The sequence below is a fragment of the Scyliorhinus torazame genome, chromosome 17 (assembly GCF_047496885.1).
Source record: "Scyliorhinus torazame isolate Kashiwa2021f chromosome 17, sScyTor2.1, whole genome shotgun sequence".
Lineage (NCBI taxonomy): Eukaryota > Metazoa > Chordata > Chondrichthyes > Carcharhiniformes > Scyliorhinidae > Scyliorhinus > Scyliorhinus torazame.
The window spans coordinates 186,876,060-186,894,985 of NC_092723.1; the positions used below are offsets into that span (position 1 = coordinate 186,876,060).

At 45.4% G+C, this 18,926-nt stretch overlaps 1 protein-coding gene across 1 annotated transcript in view; it reads left to right on the forward strand.

Annotated features, from left to right (window-relative positions):
- The first annotated feature begins 1,081 nt into the window (after positions 1-1,081).
- Positions 1,082-18,926, forward strand: part of xylt1 (xylosyltransferase I) — a 304,533-nt gene continuing 286,688 nt past the window's right edge. Inside the window, exon 1 of the mRNA XM_072481856.1 lies at positions 1,082-1,343. Within this exon, the coding sequence (XP_072337957.1) occupies positions 1,158-1,343 (186 nt within the window). The 5' untranslated portion in view covers positions 1,082-1,157. The remainder of the gene's footprint in view (positions 1,344-18,926) is intronic.

An 18,926-nucleotide genomic window follows, 5' to 3' on the forward strand; every position in this document is an offset into this window, starting at 1 on the left:
TATCTCTCTATTCTCTCTCTCTGTCTATCTATCTGTCTCTCTCTCTATCTCTCTATTCTCTCTCTGTCTATCTCTATCTCTCTCCACTCTATCTCTCTCTATATCTCTATTCTCTCTCTATCTCTCTATTCTCTCTCTGTCTATCTCTCTATCTCTCTGTTCTCTCTCTGTCTATCTCTATCTCTCTCTATCTCTCTATGTCTATCTCTATCTCTCTATTCTCTCTGTCTATCTCTCTCTCTCTATTCTCTCTCTCTCTCTCTCTTTTCTCTCTGTCTATCTCTCTCTCTATCTCTCTTTATCTCTCTATTCTCTCTCTGTCGATCTCTCTCTCTCTATTCTCTCTATCTCTCTGATCTCTCTCTTTATCTCTCTATTCTCTCTCTGTCTATCTTTATCTCTCTATTCTCACTCCGTCTATCTCTATCTCTCTCTATCTCTCTATGTCTATCTCTATCTCTCTATTCTCTCTGTCGATCTCTCTTTTCTCTCTCTGTCTATCTCTATCTCTCTCTATTCTCACTCCGTCTATCTCTCTACTATCTATCTGCTCTCTCTCTCATTGGACAGCCAAAGGCTTTCCCACGATGACGTCACAGAATCACCGGGCAGCCCGAGCTCTACCTCGCTCCTGATTGGCTACCTGCCGGAGCTGCCACCCAATCACACCCACCTTCCCTATTACTCCTTACAGTGACTGGCTGACACAGAGCCCGTTCCCCATTGGATGGCCCACCCGAGAGGGGCGTGTCCCGGGAGCAGGCGGCTGTGATTGGCCTATTGAGGAGGAGCAGTGCGGTGATTGGTTAATGGAGACTGCACCGTTATCTGCATTGGTTTATCTGCACTCCCTGGACGCTGATTGGCTGTTGGCGCGGATTGGCCCCCCTTCGGCCTCCACTGTGATTGGCTGGACGGTGCTGTGCTGTGATTGGTCACTCCGATTAGGTTATGATTGGCTCCTCGACACAGTGTTGATTTGTAATTGGATGTTGCGGCTGCTGCGGTGATTGGTTCCCCGGGCCGCTGCCGCGCTGTGATTGGTGGCGGGCCAGGGGCGGGCTGCCGGCTCGGGGCTGCTGTCCGCTCGGAGCCGCGCGGAGCCGGGGAGCGGGAGCCGGAGCCGGGCGCTGCCGAGCCGCAGTCTCAGAGTGAAGATGGTGGCCGCGGCGTGCGGGCGCAAGTTGGCGCGGCGCTCCAAGTCTGCCGCGCTGGTGGCGCTGAGCGTGCTGCTGCTGCAGACGCTGCTGGTCTGGAATTTCAGCAGCTTGGACGGCGAGCGGAGCGGGAGAGAGGTCCGCGAGGCGCCCCGGAGAGCAGCGGCTGTGCCGGGAGAGGCTCAGGTATGTGACCCGGACCCCGCAGCCAGGGTGCCCGGGCGGGGTGATGCTGAGGAGCCGCCGCCGCCGCTGTGAAGTTTCAGGCGGCAGCTTTGGTCCTGATGCTGAGGGACCCCCCCCCCCCCCTCACATGCACAGGCAGACCCACAGAGACCCCCTCACACAGACCCACAGAGACCCCCTCACACAGACCCACAGAGACCCCCTCACACAGACCCACACAGAGAGATCCCCTCACACAGACCCACACAGAGACCCCCTCACACAGACCCACAGAGACCCCCTCACACAGACCCACAGAGACCCCCTCACACAGACCCACAGAGACCCCCTCACACAGACCCACAGAGACCCCCTCACACAGACCAACAGAGACCCCCTCACACAGACCCACACAGAGAGATCCCCTCAGACAGAGACCCCCTCACACAGACCCACACAGAGACCCCCTCACACAGACCCACAGAGGCCCCCCTCACACAGACCAGCAGAGACCACCTCAGACAAACCCACAGAGACCCCCTCACAGACCCACATAGAGAGACCCCCCCTCACACAGACCCACACAGAGAGACCCCACCACACCGGCCCACACAGAGAGACCCCATCACACAGACTACCAGACAGAGACCCCCACCACACAGGCAGAAAGAACCCCAATATCAGCCCCCCCCCCCCATTGTGCTGCTGCAGAAATGGAAGCCCCAGGTTGTCAGACCCCTTCCTTCCTCAGTGTTTGAAATCCACACGGGCTCTCTCTTGGTCAGTCTGATTTCTTTCCTGATTTAATGACCCCCCCCCCCCAGAATGGAGTCAGGTCTCTGACATTCCCGGTTCAGTGTTCTGCCTGGACAGTCGGGTGTCCCGGTTCAGTCTTCTGCCTGGACAGTCGGGTGTCCCGGTTCAGTGTTCTGCCTGGACAGTCGGGTGTCCCGGTTCAGTGTTCTGTCTGGACAGTCGGGTGTCACGGTTCAGTGTTCTGCCTGGACAGTCGGGTGTCAAGGTTCAGTGTTCTGTCTGGACAGTCGGGTGCCCCGGTTCAGTGTTCTGCCTGGACAGTCGGGTGTCCCGGTTCAGTGTTCTGTCTGGACAGTCGGGTGTCCCGGTTCAGTGTGCTGCCTGTTTGGTTGAAGACAGAGGAGTTTGCAGGAGTTGTTCCAGGAGCTGGACCCTGCCTGGGTTACATTGCCCGAGCTCGGTGTAAACGGCGGGACCTCTGCATCCTCTTCACATTCCGCCTCCTAGCGGGAATCACAGGACTGCACATTGCACAGGAACTAGTGTCTGGCATTTTACTGTCCACAGTGCGGCGAAGCTGCCACTGGCTGTGGGTCAGGATGCCTGGCTGCCTGTTTGATCCCCTCTGTGTCCCCTCCCTGTCTCTCTCCCTGTTTAATGTCAGGCGCTTCTTTGGGAAGCTGCTGTGAATCACAGCTCTGAATGTGAAGTGGAACCCCCCCCCCCCCCCCCCCCCGGATCAGAGCGAATTGGGGAGGGGTGTGTTGTGGACTCTCAGTCCGGCACCGAGCCCCGGTTTTTCTCAACATCGCCCTTTCCCAAATGAAAAGTTGCAGCCACTCGTCAGCCTCCTGTTAGCCTCGGGCAGCATCGCAATGCTGCTGGCTGACTCCTCTTCCCTCCCTCACTATTGAGAGGGGAGAGCTCCCCTCCTCCTCCTGTGCGCCCAGGCTGCAGCAGCTTTCGGCAGCTTCCTGTGTAGAATGTGAATCTCGGTGTGTCGGAGGCACTGTGTGCAGCCAGAGCCATTGCAGGCGCGGCTGGAGCAACTCTCCCCATTTAATGGTCACCTCTTAAATCTGACAGAATACCTGATCCCTGTCCAGGAGGGGAGGGGGGTAAGAAATAAACCCTATCTGTCCGACATAACTGAAACTCAGCAGGGTTAAATGTAGCACTGCCATGACTTCCGAATGAAGAAAGGAGACCAGCTTCTCTGTGAATGAATGACATTGTCAGATCACAGAGTGTTCAGTAATGTCAAATCAACAGGGCTTGACAGCCCCATCCTTCAGTCAGACTGAATGTCTCTGCTATGCTACACAGCCATATCCCTCTGTTGGGATTGAGCTCAGAGCGTGCAGCAGTGCGAGCTGTGATTTCACTCCAGTTCCCCACAAAGAGAGAGGGAGGACCAGATGGTGATTTACGAGGAGGTTTCCCGAGAGCAAGAGTCCAGCGCTGAACCCATTTCCAAGTATAAAGCTGTGTTTTCGGGGGTCTGGATGGATATTTTGGTGTTCTGTCAAATGCAGTAAATAGAAATAAGAATTAGCAATAGCCCCGCAGTCTTACACATCTGAACCTGGCCCCTTTTCAGGAAGGGGACCTGGGAAATACAGTGAGGAACCCACCTGGATTAATTCCCTCTTTATAATATGATCATTCCACATGCAATCCTGGGTAACAGGAATACTCAATGATTCAATATCAGTCAGAAAAACAGTGCAGGTCCAGCACTGGTCTTTAAATCTGCCTTAAATCTCCAGGTTCTGTGTATATCTGTCAGGAAAAGCTGGAGATATCAGTCTGGTTGTTTTATTCAGTTGTCAGAGTAAAAAGGAACGCTGATCTGGTTCTATCAGAGAGGCAACTAGAAATAGGATTTAGTGAATTAAATCAGCAAGGAAGATGTGACTCACACTGAGAGTAACCGGGAGGCAAACAGCGAGCTGGCTGGTGTTCGAGAATTGTTCGTGGTTTAGCTCTGGCTAGGTCATGAAGGCAGGGATGGGGATAAGGTTGTCATTTGAAAGTGAAGGGTAGAGGTGGAGTGCTGTGGGTTTTCAGGAAGAGGGTAAAGTAGGGAGGTGCTCTGATCTTGAGCCAGGTATTGGCAGTAAGGAAGGATAACAGGGAGGTGGTTGGTGATAGACCTGGTGGACCTTGGAGACAGACAGTGATGAAGAGGTTAAAGTGATGACAGGGAGCTGTGGATGCAGGTGGTGATGTTTGGGCCTGAGAAATGGACAGAAACGGAACAGTCCTGACATAGATGGTTGTGACTGTGATGTGAAGGATGAAAACGCTGGGAATTGGGTGGACACTGCTGGGAATGGGGCACAGAGATGGTGCTAGGTGGGGCAAGAGATAGTGGCAATTACGGTCGGTACCTGTGAAAGTTAAACGTGGAGGTTTGTTGTGATCCTTGTTAGAGAGGGAGGGAAATTGGTGAATCATTGTGCTGGCTGTTTTGGGGAGGTAGTGCTGAATTCAGTGTTGAACTGTTGGAATGTTTTAAGCAAATTTACACCATTACAGAGTTACCGTTTGTTACACTCACCTGGCTATGAATTGGCTTTTTGTCGAGGTCTTTGGTGGCCCGTTTTTATGGTCGGATGCAAAGCAATGTTTACTGTGCATAGGGCAGTGGAGGCTGAAAGGATTGGCTGCTCAGTATGTAAATACCAAGTAAAAAAATGTCAGCAGTTTAATAGTGGAAGTGATTCATACAGTATGACTGCTTTCCCTCATCAAACTGAAAATGCGTTGTGTATTGAACCATCTGTCATGCTGGTTTTAATACAGTGGATTATTTAAATATTTTGAGCGACAAGCTATTTTACTGGGTTATAATTGTAGGAAACCATTTCATTGGGTGCAATTTCACTCTTGTGTTCTTTTGACCTCGCATGTGTAAGAACATTTTGAAATATAGCTTTAAAAAGGTCTTGCTGCGTATACCACAGGGAATGTTTATTAAAGGATTCAATGACTATTGAAATAGTCCACACAAAATCAGGCCACTTGATACTTGCAAATTTGTGAAGAAAATGATCTTTTTGGAATAATACAAAATCTCCAATGTTAAATGTTAAATCAGCTGCATTACTGATGTGGCAGGTTACATAGAGGGCTCTGTGACTGCAGCTAGCTAGGGTCCTTAGTTGGGTTCAAAACTAGACTCGTGCATTCCTCCAAACTGAGCTTGCCCGCATTCCCCTAGGGGTAAGGTCAAATAATAGTAGCGCTTGAATTTTTTCTTTAAATCTCTTTCAGAGAAAGTAATTGTTTTATTTCAAAACGGTTATGACTGCAGCCCCTTAATATTCCCTGCAATATTTCGCTTCAGACTTGAGATGGTGGTGTTGGGATGTTGGCCCGAGGCTGAGTGAACTGTGAAACCAACCTTTCGGTGATGTTTGATGAGCAAGGCTCTGGAGGCATTAGTGGCTTCAGGGCTAGTTCTGCCACTCTGCCATGGCATTGTAGTGAGATACGTCCTGCATAATAATTGTCTGGATGTCTTTGCCCCCCCCCCTAGCTCTGACCATTACTGTGCAATCATTCAACATCTAGCCCTTATTGGAGACTTCCCTGTCATTTTTATTGGCCCTAATTGGTTAATCTCAATTACCAAGTAAAGGTCAATGTCCTGAAAACCAATTTAACCCAGTACAGTGCTGTCATTTAATGTGAGAAAATAAAGTCACCATTAAAGCAGTAGAATATAAAATAGCTTTTTAAACCCTGGCAGTGTTAAGCTGCAAGAACAGCAGTTGTCTCATCAGATGCTATAATCTTAATTGTCATTCCTTAGCAGTGCACTGTAAAAATAGTTAAACATCAAATTATTGTTTTGACAATAATTATAATTGGAATATTTTTTTTAATGGTGTTTTGCAATAATGGGAACTGCTGGAGTCAAGTGTTTGTGAGGTCTGCTTGTCACTAAGTTGTATATTACAAACCGATCTCAATTTTTTTCTCACTGTTTTTTCTGTTGTTGATAACGTTTGAAAGATGGGCCAACAGTGAGAATTCCGAATATGCAACTTCACCACTGACAGAAGCTCCTTTTAGCATCACTGAATAATCAGTATTACAAATGAATGAAGGTTTCTAATTAAATACTTGATCCAGTAAACCAGAATGGAGATATCTGCAGAATGTATTTGAAACTCGTTTGAAACACTGTTCGTCACCTTGTTAAGCAAACAGGTTTCTAGTTTTTCACATAACTACAGTAACTGCACAGTTTAATTCAATGTCCATAAAGAACTTTGGGATGTTTCTTGGAGAAAACGAGAAGATTTGATATAAATACAATTCTATTTGTGCATATGACTTAAAGCGCTGCAGCTATACGGGAATGTAGTAGTGACTCCGGCGCAAGGTGGCTAGGACAGCAGACGAGAAATATTGGGGAATCCTCTTTTTAATTTTTTGATACAATCTGATATTCAGATTCATTTTCTGATCTTGGTAGCTGGTAGCTATGCTTAATTTTGTTTGCTTGAAATTTCGCTGTGTGATATTGCCTCACAGATGCACAAATCGCACATACATCTCACCACATTTTGGTATGGTTTTGAGTGGCACGCTAACTGTGCAACAATCAGTATTTTGTGTTTAAAGCTGCAAAAAATAATTATGAATTGCTTCTAATCAGGTTTCAACTTTCACAAAACTGCTGGTGTTTCCTTCAGTACAAATGATGTGGTACGCAGCTGCTACTGTACCACCATGGCTCTTCACATCTGGTGACGAGAATCCGCTAATATATCTGGGACCACATTGGCGACGTATTATGTGATTGGGTCACTAGCTGTGAAAATGAGTTAATTCCGTTACACATCTGCATCCCTCTGCATTCTTTCTGATCAAACTGCTGTGGAATGATTTTAACCGAGAATAATGCAATGTGTTGATATCCGACGGCATCTGTGGCTTTTCATGGACATGTTTGGACAGCTAATTGAGTTTCTGAATACTCTTCCAGCACATCAGGCTCAAGTGAATCAATGGGTTTGGTTGTATTTGATTTAATTGCGAAATGGGTGTCTCGTAAGCCATCAAAATCTCTTTAAACCAACACCAGTAACAAAATGTTAATCGGCATTAATACTTGCTTCGATCGCTGTTAAGATCATAAACACACTCTTATTTATTAACGCACTAGGACACATTTCTGGCCCCTCCACCAATTGAAAAGTCTGACCTAAGTGTTAGGATGTTATTGAGGCATAAAAGCATCATAATAAGCTCCATTCTGTCCTCTTCCGATATCCACATCTATGCCGTTGCCAGAAACGGTGACTTGAGTTGTCTGCAGCTACACTGCCTGATTGACATCAAGTCCTGGCTGGATCAAAATGTTTCCAACTGAGCAGCGGGAAGACCGAGCCTTTAGCACAACTTCCATTCCTTTGCCATCTCTCTTCCTGTCCAATAACAAATATCTTTGTGTCTGTCTTCACAGTGGAAGGCACAAGTTACATACCAGAGTGGAACCTAGGGTCTGATAGGAGTGAGGAAATTAAGGTCATTAATATCATCAGAGAAAAAGTGCTGGAGAAACTCCAGGGACTAAAATCCAATAAATCTCCAGGACCTGATGACCCACATCCAAGAGTTCTACGAGAGATAGTAATGCACTGGTAATGATTTTCCTGAATTCCCTAGATTCTATAATGGCCCCAGCAGATTGGAATTAGTACATGCACAAGCGCTATTTTAAAAAAAGGAGGGAGAGAGAAGGTGCGGCTGCAGATCAGTTAGCCTAACATTAGTCATCAGAAAAGTGTTGGAATCTATTATTAAGGATGTCTTAATGATGCACTTGGGAAAGGATAGTATGATGTGAACAAGTCAGAATGGTTTTATGAAAGGAAAATCCTGCTGACAAATTTGTTGGGAGTTTTTTCAAGTTAGTTAGGTGATGAAGAGGAACCGGTTGATATAGTACACTTAGATTTCCAAAGAAAACACTCAAGAATGTAGCACTCACAAGGGGGTTAGTGATGATATGTTAGTATGGGTAGAGGATTTGGATAAATGCGGCATTTTCAAGTTTGCAAGCTGTGACTTGTGGGGTGTTGCTAGATTCGGTGCTGGGACCTCGGCTATTTACAACCTTTTAATATTCGATGAAGAGACAGAATATGTAAGTTTGCTGACGACACAAAGCTCGGTGGAAACCGGCTGCAAAGAGATGTAGACAGGTGGGGTGGGTGGGAAATAAGGTGACGCAGCTGGAGTATATTGTGGGAAAATGTGAAGTTTTCACTTTGATCATGACTAGACAAGCAGAATATGTTCTAAAATTATTGTGAAATTTGTAAATATTGATGTCAAGAGAGACCTGGATGTACTCCTTACAATTGACACAAAGGTCAGCGTGCAGATACCGCAAATATTTCGGAAAGAAAATGCCAGAAACCATAGAATTCCTACAGTGCAGAGGAGGCCATTTGGTTGATTGAGTCTGCATTGACCCCCCTGAAAGAGCACCCCACCTTCTCCAAACCCTGTAACCCTACCTAACCTGCAAATCTTTGGACACTAATGTCAATTTAGCATGGCCAATCCACCAAACCTGCACATCTTTGGACTGTGGGAGGAAACCGGAGCACCTGGAAGACACGGGGAGAACATGCAGACTCCAAACAGACAGTCACCCGAGGCAGGAATTGAATCCGGGTCCCTGGAGCTGTGAGGCAGCAGTGCTAACCACTGTGCCACCCACATGTTGACCTTTTTTTTGGCAAGGGGACCAGAATACAAGAATAAAGAAGTCTTGCTACAATCGGGTGAGGGCCCATCTGTAAAACTGCGATTTTAGTCTTCATATTTAAGAAAGGATACACTTGCATTGGAGGCAGTACAGCTAATGGTCGCTAGGCTCCATGCAATCCCTACAGTGCAGAAGGGGGCCATTCAGCCCATTGAATCTGCACTGACCCTCTGAAAGAGCACCCTGCCTAGGTCTACTTCTCCAACCTATCCCCGTAACCCCGTGCATTGATCAAGGCCAATCCATCTAACCTGCACATCCTTCGACTGAGAGAGGAAACCCACGCAGACACGGGGAGACTGTGCAGACTTCACGCAGACAGTCACTCAAGGCCAGAATCGGACCCAGGTTCCTGGCACTTGAGGCTAACCACTTGTCCCCGGGATGGGAGGGTTACTGTAGGTAGAAGACAGCGTAGTTCTCTGTAGTTTAGAAGATTGAGAAGTGCTCTCATTGAAACATTCAGGTTTATGAAGGGGGTTGACCCTGAGAGGTTGTTCCCCTTTCTAAGTAATCTAGAACACGGGCACAGTTTCAGGATAAGGGGCTGATAATTTTGGACTGAGATGAGGAGAAATTTCCTCACTCAAATCTCCACCCCAGAGGGTTGTGGATGGTCCATCATTGAAAATATTTAAAGCTGAGACTGGTAGATTTTTAGTCTCTCAGGGAAACTGTGAATATTTATGTTGGGTGGGGGGGGGGGGGGGGGGGTGGGGGGGAGGCTGAGAGCAAATCTTATTGAGATATTGGAGATTCTAATACAGGTGATTTGAGATGCAGTAATATGTAAGCATCAATTCACGGTAACCCGATGCTTCTATTGTCTCCACGCTCTCCCCGTGTAGAATTTCTCTTCACCCTGCTGTGTGTATGGTTATCAAATCTGAACTATTTACCTTCACTTGCTTGAGCTTTGGGTTATGGCCCCTTGTAGAATTGGTGATTAAATATTACTACATCATCTGTACCAGAATCTCCCCCACCCCCCCAAACGTAAACATTCCCACTCTCCATGGCTTCACTTTGATTTGATTTATTGTCACATGTACCAAAGTACACTGAAAAGTATTTTTCTGCGGCCAAGGGAACGTACACAGTACGTACATGGTAGACAAAAGAATAATCAACAGAGAACATTGAGAAATGGTACATCGACAAACATTGATTGGTTACAGTGCGGAACAAGAAGCCAAACAAAGCAAATACACGAGCAAGAGCAGCATAGGGTGTCGTGAATAGTGTCCTTACAGTCCGAGGGGGAGTCGTTGAGGAGTCTTGTAGCTGTGGGGAAGAAGCTGTTCCTATGTCTGGATGTGCAGGTCTTCAAACTTCTGTACCTTCTGCCTGATGGAAGGGTCTGGAAGAAGACGATGCCTGGGTGGGAGGGGTCTCTGATAATGCTGTCTGCCTTCCTGAGGCAGCGGGAGGTGTATACAGAATCAATGTGGGGGTGGCAAACTTGTGTGATGTGTTGGGCTGAGTTCACCACTCTCTGCAGTTTCTTGCGATCTTGCCATGCCAGGCTTTGATGCAGCCGGATAGGATGCCCTATCGCACATCTGTAGAAGTTTGTGAGAGTCGATGCAGATATGCCAAATTTCTTTAGCTTCTGTAGGAATTAGAGATGTTGGGCTTTCTTGACTGTTGCATCAACGTGAGTGGACCTAATTCTGTATTGTTGTCCTTCACTGAATCCTTTTCCCTGGCGGGAGCTCCCACTGTAATGTGCTGATTGGAATTGCATACGGTATTCCTAGTGGAGCCCAAAGTAGCCTCTCACATTTTGCTTTTACCAATCTTTCACAGCTGCAAGAACTAATAATTGTTTGAACTGTGTCTGTAAAATATTTGTGAATAGTGTAAAGTTCATTGTAATACTGAGGCAACACATGCTGCTGTTCCCTTTAATTTGAGCAGGGACAAAATCACATTGCCATCTATGGAGGCATAAGGATGGAATATCTTTCATACTGTTAAGTATTAGGAGGTAAATCTTCTTAACTTCTGGTCTAATCCGCAGTAAGCCGTATTAAACAATAAAGCAGCTTAGGTGATTAACCGTGAAATGCATTAAGATATATACTGTGAAGATTTGAAATCTGTACTCTTTAATACAAGCTAAAAGATATTATTTCAGAAGAAATATTGTTCATCAAATTGCTAATTGTTTTTTTTATATTTTGAAACAACAAAAAAAAGGATTTGACAAAATGTTCTTGGATGAAAATATGATTATGAAGTAATTTGCATATTTTAATAAAACTGATTAGTGCAGGCTACAGAAATCTGTACCTGGCTCTTTGGTGTCCTTACTGTGAAGGTGTCTTTTAATGTACGGATTACTCTTGCCAAACCTCATTTAGTAAAATCATTCAATGAATCCAAAACAGTGCAGAAGGAGGCCATTCAGTCAGCATGCATGGGCAACATTTTAGTGATGTCCGATAGCTTTTCTTTTGTTGATTGAGAAATATTATCCGCCTCTAAAGAGCTGCTCAGTTTGTCATACTCCCATGACCGTTCCACAGGAACTTGAAAGTGAGTCCGTGGAAAGCGATGGGCCCCGACGGAGTCCCTGGGCGAGCACTCAGAGCCTGCGCAGACCAGCTGGCGAATGTACTCGCAGATATCTTCAACATCTCACTCCTCCGCTCTGAGGTCCCCACCTCCTTCAAGAAGACCATCATAATACCAGTACCAAAGAAGAACAAGGTAGCCTTCCTCAAGGACTACCGACCGGTGGCCCTGACATCTGTTATCATGAAATGCTTCGAGCGGCTAGTCATGAGACGGATCACTGCAAGCCTCCCAGACGGTCTCGATCCACTGCAGTTTGCCTATCACCGCAATCGGTCCACAGCAGATGCTATCTCCCTGGCTCTACAATCAACACTCGAATACCTCGACAACAAGGACACCTATGTAAGACTGCTGCTCATCGACTACAGCTCCGCCTTCAACACCATTATCCCGACAAGACTGATAACCAAACTCTGCAATCTTGGACTTGACCCCTCCCTGTGCAGCTGGATCCTTGACTTCCTCACCAACAGACCGCAATCTGTCAGGATAAGCTTAGCACCTCCTCCACGTTCGTCCTAAACACTGGGGCCCGGCAAGGATGTTTGCTCAGTCCTCTACTGTACTCCCTATACACTGTTTGGCAAGATTTAACTCCAACTCAGTCTATAAGTTTGCAGATGATACGACTGTGGTGGGCCATATCTCAAACAACGACGAATCAGACTACAGGAGGGAGATAAATTACTTGATTGCATGGTGTACCGAAAACAACCTCTCTCTAAATGTCGGAAAGACCAAGGAACTGATCATCGACTTCAGGAAGCGTAGCACGACACACACTCCCGTCTGCATCAATGGCTCTGAAGTGGAGATGGTCGATAGCTTTAAGATCCTGGGGGGTCACCATCACCAACAGTCTGTCCTGGTCCACTCACGATGATGCAACAGTTGACTGCCCAAAAACGTCTCTACTTCCTACAGAAGCTGAAGAAATTTGGCATATCTGCATCGACTCTCTCAAACTTCTACAGATGTCGACATAGAGCAGCTTCTTCCCCACAGCTGCAAGACTCCTCAACGACTCTTCCTCAGACTGATCTATTCCCTGTCCGAACACTATTCACGACACCCTGTGCTGCTCTTGCTTATGTATTTGCTTTGTTTGGCCCCTTGTTCTGCACTGTAACCAATCACTGTTTATCGATGTACCATTTGTCAATGTTCTCTGTTGATTATTCTCTTTGTCTACTATGTACATAATTCCTTGCCAAGTGAAGCAATTGAGGCTCCTTCATTTAATGTTTTTAAGATAATTTTTTGAAGAATAAAGGGATTAAGGATTATGGTGTTCGAGCCGGAAAGTGGAGCTGAGTCCACAAAAGATCAGCCATGATCTCATTGAATGGCGGAGCAGGCTCGAGGGGCCAGATGGCCTATTCCTGCTCTTAGTTCTTATGTTCTTATAAGCCAAATGAAGGAATGGTGACAGGTCTTCACTTGGGGAGAGAGTGTTTTAGAAGGGAAGTTCGGAGAAGATGGTTTTCCCACAAAGACTTGATCTTTATGGTGATGGATTCCACAAGGAAGAAATGGATGACCATCAAAATTAACCTGGAGAATTGTTGTGGTGCTTCTGCAGGTGGCAAATGCTCCAACACAGGGTGGTGATGAGGAAGGGTTGGATATTGAGTACAGCACAAAGAGTGTTGACACTGAGCTAGGTTTCATATAATCATTACAGTGCAGAAGTAGGCCATTCGGCCCATCGGGTCTGCACTGACCCTCTGACGGAGAACCCCACCCTATCCCCAAAACTCAGTAACCCCACCTAACCTTTTGGACACTAAGAAACAATTTAGCATGACAAATTCACCTAATCTGCACATCTTTGGAGTATGGGAGGAAACCGGAGCACCTGGAGGAAACCCACGTTTCTTGACTGTTGCTGTAGTTGTCACCGCCCAGGAGAGTGTTGAGCAATTCCTTCATGTCACGGTGTTGGCGCCTTCTGGAAACAGATATGGTCTCCTCGTTCATGATTTCCCCTGGCAGTCCGAGGTCCGTATTTAACCCTCCCATCCGGCAAAGGGGTTTGAAATTAACATTGGCCCCAACCTACCGTGATGGCTGACCCATCCCCCTCCTAGCTCCGATTCTGAGCCGCATCTCTCTTCCCTTCCTAATTGTGAAATGTGACCCCACCACTCCAAACCCAGGTCTTTCTAGATTGCCCAGATTAGTTCTCAGCCGATCCTGTCTGTGATCTTTCCAGCTAGCCAGCCCATCAATCTGGCCAACTGCCCAGCGGGAAGTGGAATAAAAGCAGCGGTAATAAGCTCAAGTGGTTAAATTAAGCTGTCCTTGTGCACCCCCCCCCCCCCCCCCCCCCCCCGCCCAGAGCTTCCAGGATACCCCACCCCACCTCTCTGAAACGCAGCGCATTGATACATGGTGGTGAACCTCTGGGATACTCAGCTTATCAATTAACCATTGATGATTTTGTTTTACATCTGTTCACTTCAGTTCCTGATTGATCCAAACAGCAAAGAACAAGAACAAAGCAGTCCAGTGGGGTGGCCCGTTCATCTCATAGAATTTACAGTGCAGAAGGAGACCATTCGGCCCATCGAGTCTGCACCGGCCCTTGGAAAGAGCACCCCATTTAAGCCCACACTTCCAACCTACCCCCATAACCCAGTAACCCCACCTAACCTTTTTTGGACACTAAGGGCAATTTAGCATGGCCAATCCACCTAACCTGCACGTCTTTGGACTGTGGGAGGAAACCCACGCAGACACTGGGAGAACATGCAGACTTCGCACAGACAGTGACCCAAGCCGGGAATCGAACCTGGGACCCTGAAGCTGTGAAGCAGCTGTGCTAACCACTGCTACCGTGCTGCCCATGACACAGATTAAAAGCACTGCCCTCTACCACGATCACCTGCACTTGTTAACCGTCACATAGGACAATCTAATCACATTTACATAACTTTTCCCCTTTCCTCCAAGTAATAAGTAAAATAATATAATTCTGGATAATGCGAGATGAAAGTTGGACCCATTAATTTCTATTGTGTTTAGATTATTCAAAATCAGCATGTTTATCAATATCTATGTATCGCAGAAGTCTTTCTCGGACTGGACCATAATTTAATCAACGTTTTTTTAACTAATATTAATTCTAGAAAATCATGAAAGCTTCTATTGGCATTTGAATGAATACATTTCTGTATTTGTGTGTATTCCCCTTGTCCATTTGGCAGTGATTTTGATAAATTCTTATTTCTGCTCTCCGTTATTACCCAAATACAATTCATTCACCAATGATGCAGTAACTTATAGTATTGAAGGCCATTGTAGAGTGGCCCACATATTGCCAAAGAACTTCACAGAGGGGCTCCTTTGTAGAACCTGACTGCATTTTGACAGTTATATAGGAAACCTTTGATTTGCTTTTGCCAGTGTATTGAGATTTGGAAACAATTTCCTACCAATTATTTTATTCTGTGATGAATAAGTACAGTAAAACGGGGACGATCTTGCTGAAAGCTACAAATTGATTTTAAACTTTTTCAATTGTGGGCTGTAGGTGACCTTGCAATGAAAGATAGTTGAGAGAATATTGCATTAGCCCCAGTTCTACATGGCAAGCTTGTGTAGCAGCTTGTCTAAAACAGAGGGCAGACAATATCTCATGGAATTCTGAGGCCAATTACATATAGAGCTGGCTGGAGAGAAATATCTCTTGTTCAGACGAATGACCACCTAATCTTGACCCATGAGCAGAATGTTGGGAGTGGCAGGGCAACCTCGTCATCTTTCTGGCCTTTACAGGGCGCACTGCACTTATTCATCAGAGGGTGGAGAAGCAGAACTGTTTGCACATCTTGAGAGTGTGACAGTTGGAATAGGTGATGCAATGGCCTGACTTCAGAACCAGCTGTGTAATTGAGCCAATTGTTGACGAGCCCACAGAAAGCAATGCCGGGCAATTCTGGATGAAGAAGGGGTCTCATTGAAAACCGTTGTTCTGCAATTTAATTCTGAAATCTCCACTTTTCTAAAATGCTTCCATAATTTTTCAAAGTTTCTATCCCAAAGCTTAATGGAATGCTCCCGATGTAATTATGTTCTTGGGTGCCAACCCTCTGAACTGAAGTTGGACAGAATGGATAAGTGAGTTTGGATGTTTTATTTAATTAAACAGTGGGTTGGGTAATAACCCCCTTCCTTAAATTCATTTATTTCGTTTATGGATCAGATTGAGAAACCTGATCAACTTTTTCTGCTGAATTCGGAGGCTAAGATTGGAAGGGGTGATTGGCTACCATTTGTGGTCCTTGTCGCCAGTTTTGCAGTCCATAATAGCTATCATCATCACCGTTACTCTATTCGGCCGTGCTGAGGTCCGACGCTTGGCACCTTGCATGCCCCTTCACCTTGGTTTGTCAAAACAGAAAAGAGATATCTTCACGCAAAATTGCAAACCTGCAATTAGTAGATAGTGCTTTGGTGATTTAAATTTTGTCCTGGCTTAATTTCAGAAAATGGTAAATTCGGTAGCACAGTGGTTAGCACAGTTGCTTCACAGCGCCAAGGTCCCAGGTTCGATTCCCGGCTTGGGCCACTGTCTGTGCGCAGTCTGCACGTTCTCCCCGTGTCTGCGTGGGTTTTCTCCGGGTGCTCCGATTTCCTCCCACAGTCCAAAGATGTGCAGGTTAGGTGGATTGGCCATGATTAATTGCCCTTCGTGGTCCAAAAAGGTTAGGCAGGGTTACAGGGATGGGGCCGAGGTGTGGGCTTGGGTGGGGTGTGCTTTCCAAGGGGCCAATGCAGACTCGATGTGCCGAATGGCTTCCTCTGCCTTTAAATTCTATGTCTATGTTAATCAAAATCAGATATCCACTAATGAAATGACAATTAGCCAGACTCCAGTTAGCCCACTTTTTAAGTTGACCATGATCAGAAAGTCCACTATACGAGTGAAAACTTAAAGCACCGATTATTTTTAATTCTTATCGCATAACCTCTCCGCAATATCCTCAGTTTGGAACCATTCTCGAGGAATAGCTGTAATTCTGAATGGTGGGGTGGAGGTGGGTGGGGCAGGTAGTGGTGGCGATGGGTGGTGGTGAACGGTTAATGTTAACTGTTCGACGAGGTAACAGTTCAATTAAGGTGAAACCAGCATTTGGTTTAACAGTGCACGTATGAATGTTGCACCATAATAGACCCATTTTCTTTTTTCACTGAGCTATCTAAATTCTGTAATTGTTTCACAAGAAAATACATGATGCTTTTTTCACCGACAACATGAAATCCAACAACCAGTCCCGGAGGGACAAAGGAATTTGTGGCTTTTCACTTGTAACATCAGGCAGCTGTTGGGCGTGACTTTAGATTTTCTGTTCCCTGGTTCTTGCAGTTCACTACGTGAGCACGATGTTCAGCTGTCTTGCCAGCATCTGCAGTCAAATCGCATATAACAAAGCTGCAAGTACGTTGAGAACGTTACCCAAGGCGAGGATTTGGGTAACCGTACAACGCCCATATTGTACACCAATTCCTCAAAAGATTTTGATGCCCTGTTTCAATCCCAGAGTCTTTAATGTTTTATACATTAGCTGCTGCCCAAGATTGGAGGTAGCAATTTAATTAGCACATGGCAGGTTGTGATGTCAAACAGTTTCCTCTTGGCTTAGCGGCTTAACGTTGCAGATGGCAAGTATGATTATATATGCTAACATTTAACTATGACCTTTAACTAATTGATATCAGCCAGTGAGCTTTTACCAGGAAAATCATCCACGGCCTGTATCTCCCTCACTATTCCAGCATCGATGTGATCTATTTAATCACTCCACACACTTGCGCACACACTCTATTGCCCAACTATGTATTTCAGTCATTGGTTTTGTCTGATTTTGTCAAAACTTCTTCCCAAACTGAATATAATCCATTTTCACAAAATAACCTGCTCTCGCCGATTCTTTACAATGTTTTGTACTTCCAATTACACAGTTACCACAAATTAAAACTTTTATTGAAGTGGCGTTCTTCCACTCGCTGTGATGATAGAATCTAAGAATAGATTTCTGATACACAACACATGTCGCTCGTCATTTGCTGAAAGGTTTTGATTTTTATGGTTGCTCGATGGCAGGATATTTGTCTTTCTGAATTTACAATTATCGCCATTCCACCCATGAGTAATAATTTACATTGCGCTGTCCCGCAAAGCCACTTCTCTCAGCATTCCTGTAATCATAATCGTGATGGAAAAATAGTGATATTTGCATTGAGATCTCTCTCTGTTGACCCCACATTGCCAAAGAGAAAAATCTGAGTTGACATTACAAGTCCGTACAACTCTTCCAAGCCGGGCACAGAGTTTTTCCGGCATTTTTTGTGAATAGGGAAGCAAGGGTTCAGAGCCTTGTATATTTACAAATCTATCAACATAGCATAAAAGAAAGACTTGCACTCTCCATCAGCTCATATTATCTCAAAATGCTTATCAGCCAATTAAGTCTTCTTTTGCAGTGTAGTCACCGTAACAATGTGGAAAATGCAGCACAGAATTTGCACACAGCATTGTCTACCAAACAACTATGTGAAAATGACCTGTATCAGTGAAGAAGGCTGTGGGCTAAATATTGGCCCAAGATGCTCTTCCAAATGGTACCATGGGATTTTATTTTTGACATGAAAATCTATTGCCAGATAGTATCAGGCCTGCAACCATTTTCAGTTTTATTACTTTTTCACCTAGGTCTGACCCCACGTCTACTGCCTTGTTCTGTGTGGCCTTGGTGCATTGTTGACAAGGCCACACTTAATTACACTGCTCACTGCTGGAGAATCATTCCTCTGTGTGTCGTGCCTAATCAAATTGTAACGATCAGGTTTTTAGTTTTGTTATCCATAACATACAGATGAAACCTTTGCCTACATGTTCTATATTATAAATAGCTGACTGCATGTTTCAGCAGGTGATATGTTCTTGAGGTTTTTTTCCACAGCTCGTGTACTGCTTGTGTGTTACCCACAACATACTTGGGCTAACCACTGAACTGAAAATCTCAACGATTTTGTTTCCTAATTAAAATTATTGACAGCAAGAATTTCACTCTTGGATTGAGTTAGACGTTCATTGCCAGCCGTTCTGTGTATGGTATATTATGTAACTTATGACATTCAAATTGAAGGATTAGAAGAAATATAGCAGAGACCTGCAAAACATCTGTGGTCAAATTAGTATCTTTAATGAAACTGTACTTCTTTAAATAGAGAATTTCTGATTAGTCTGTCACCAAAGACTTCAGCAGAATCCAAACTTCTCATTTTGGAAAAGCTGCCCAAGTGTAAAGACAGACCCAGGATTATATCTGCAAATTATGCCAAGTGTCTGATGTGACTTGTTCATAGTCATTGAATATGAAAGCCTAATTGGGAACTGTTTTCCTTTTCCTAGTTGAAACGGCAGGTTTCCATTTGATAACCTCAATATTACTCTGGGAATA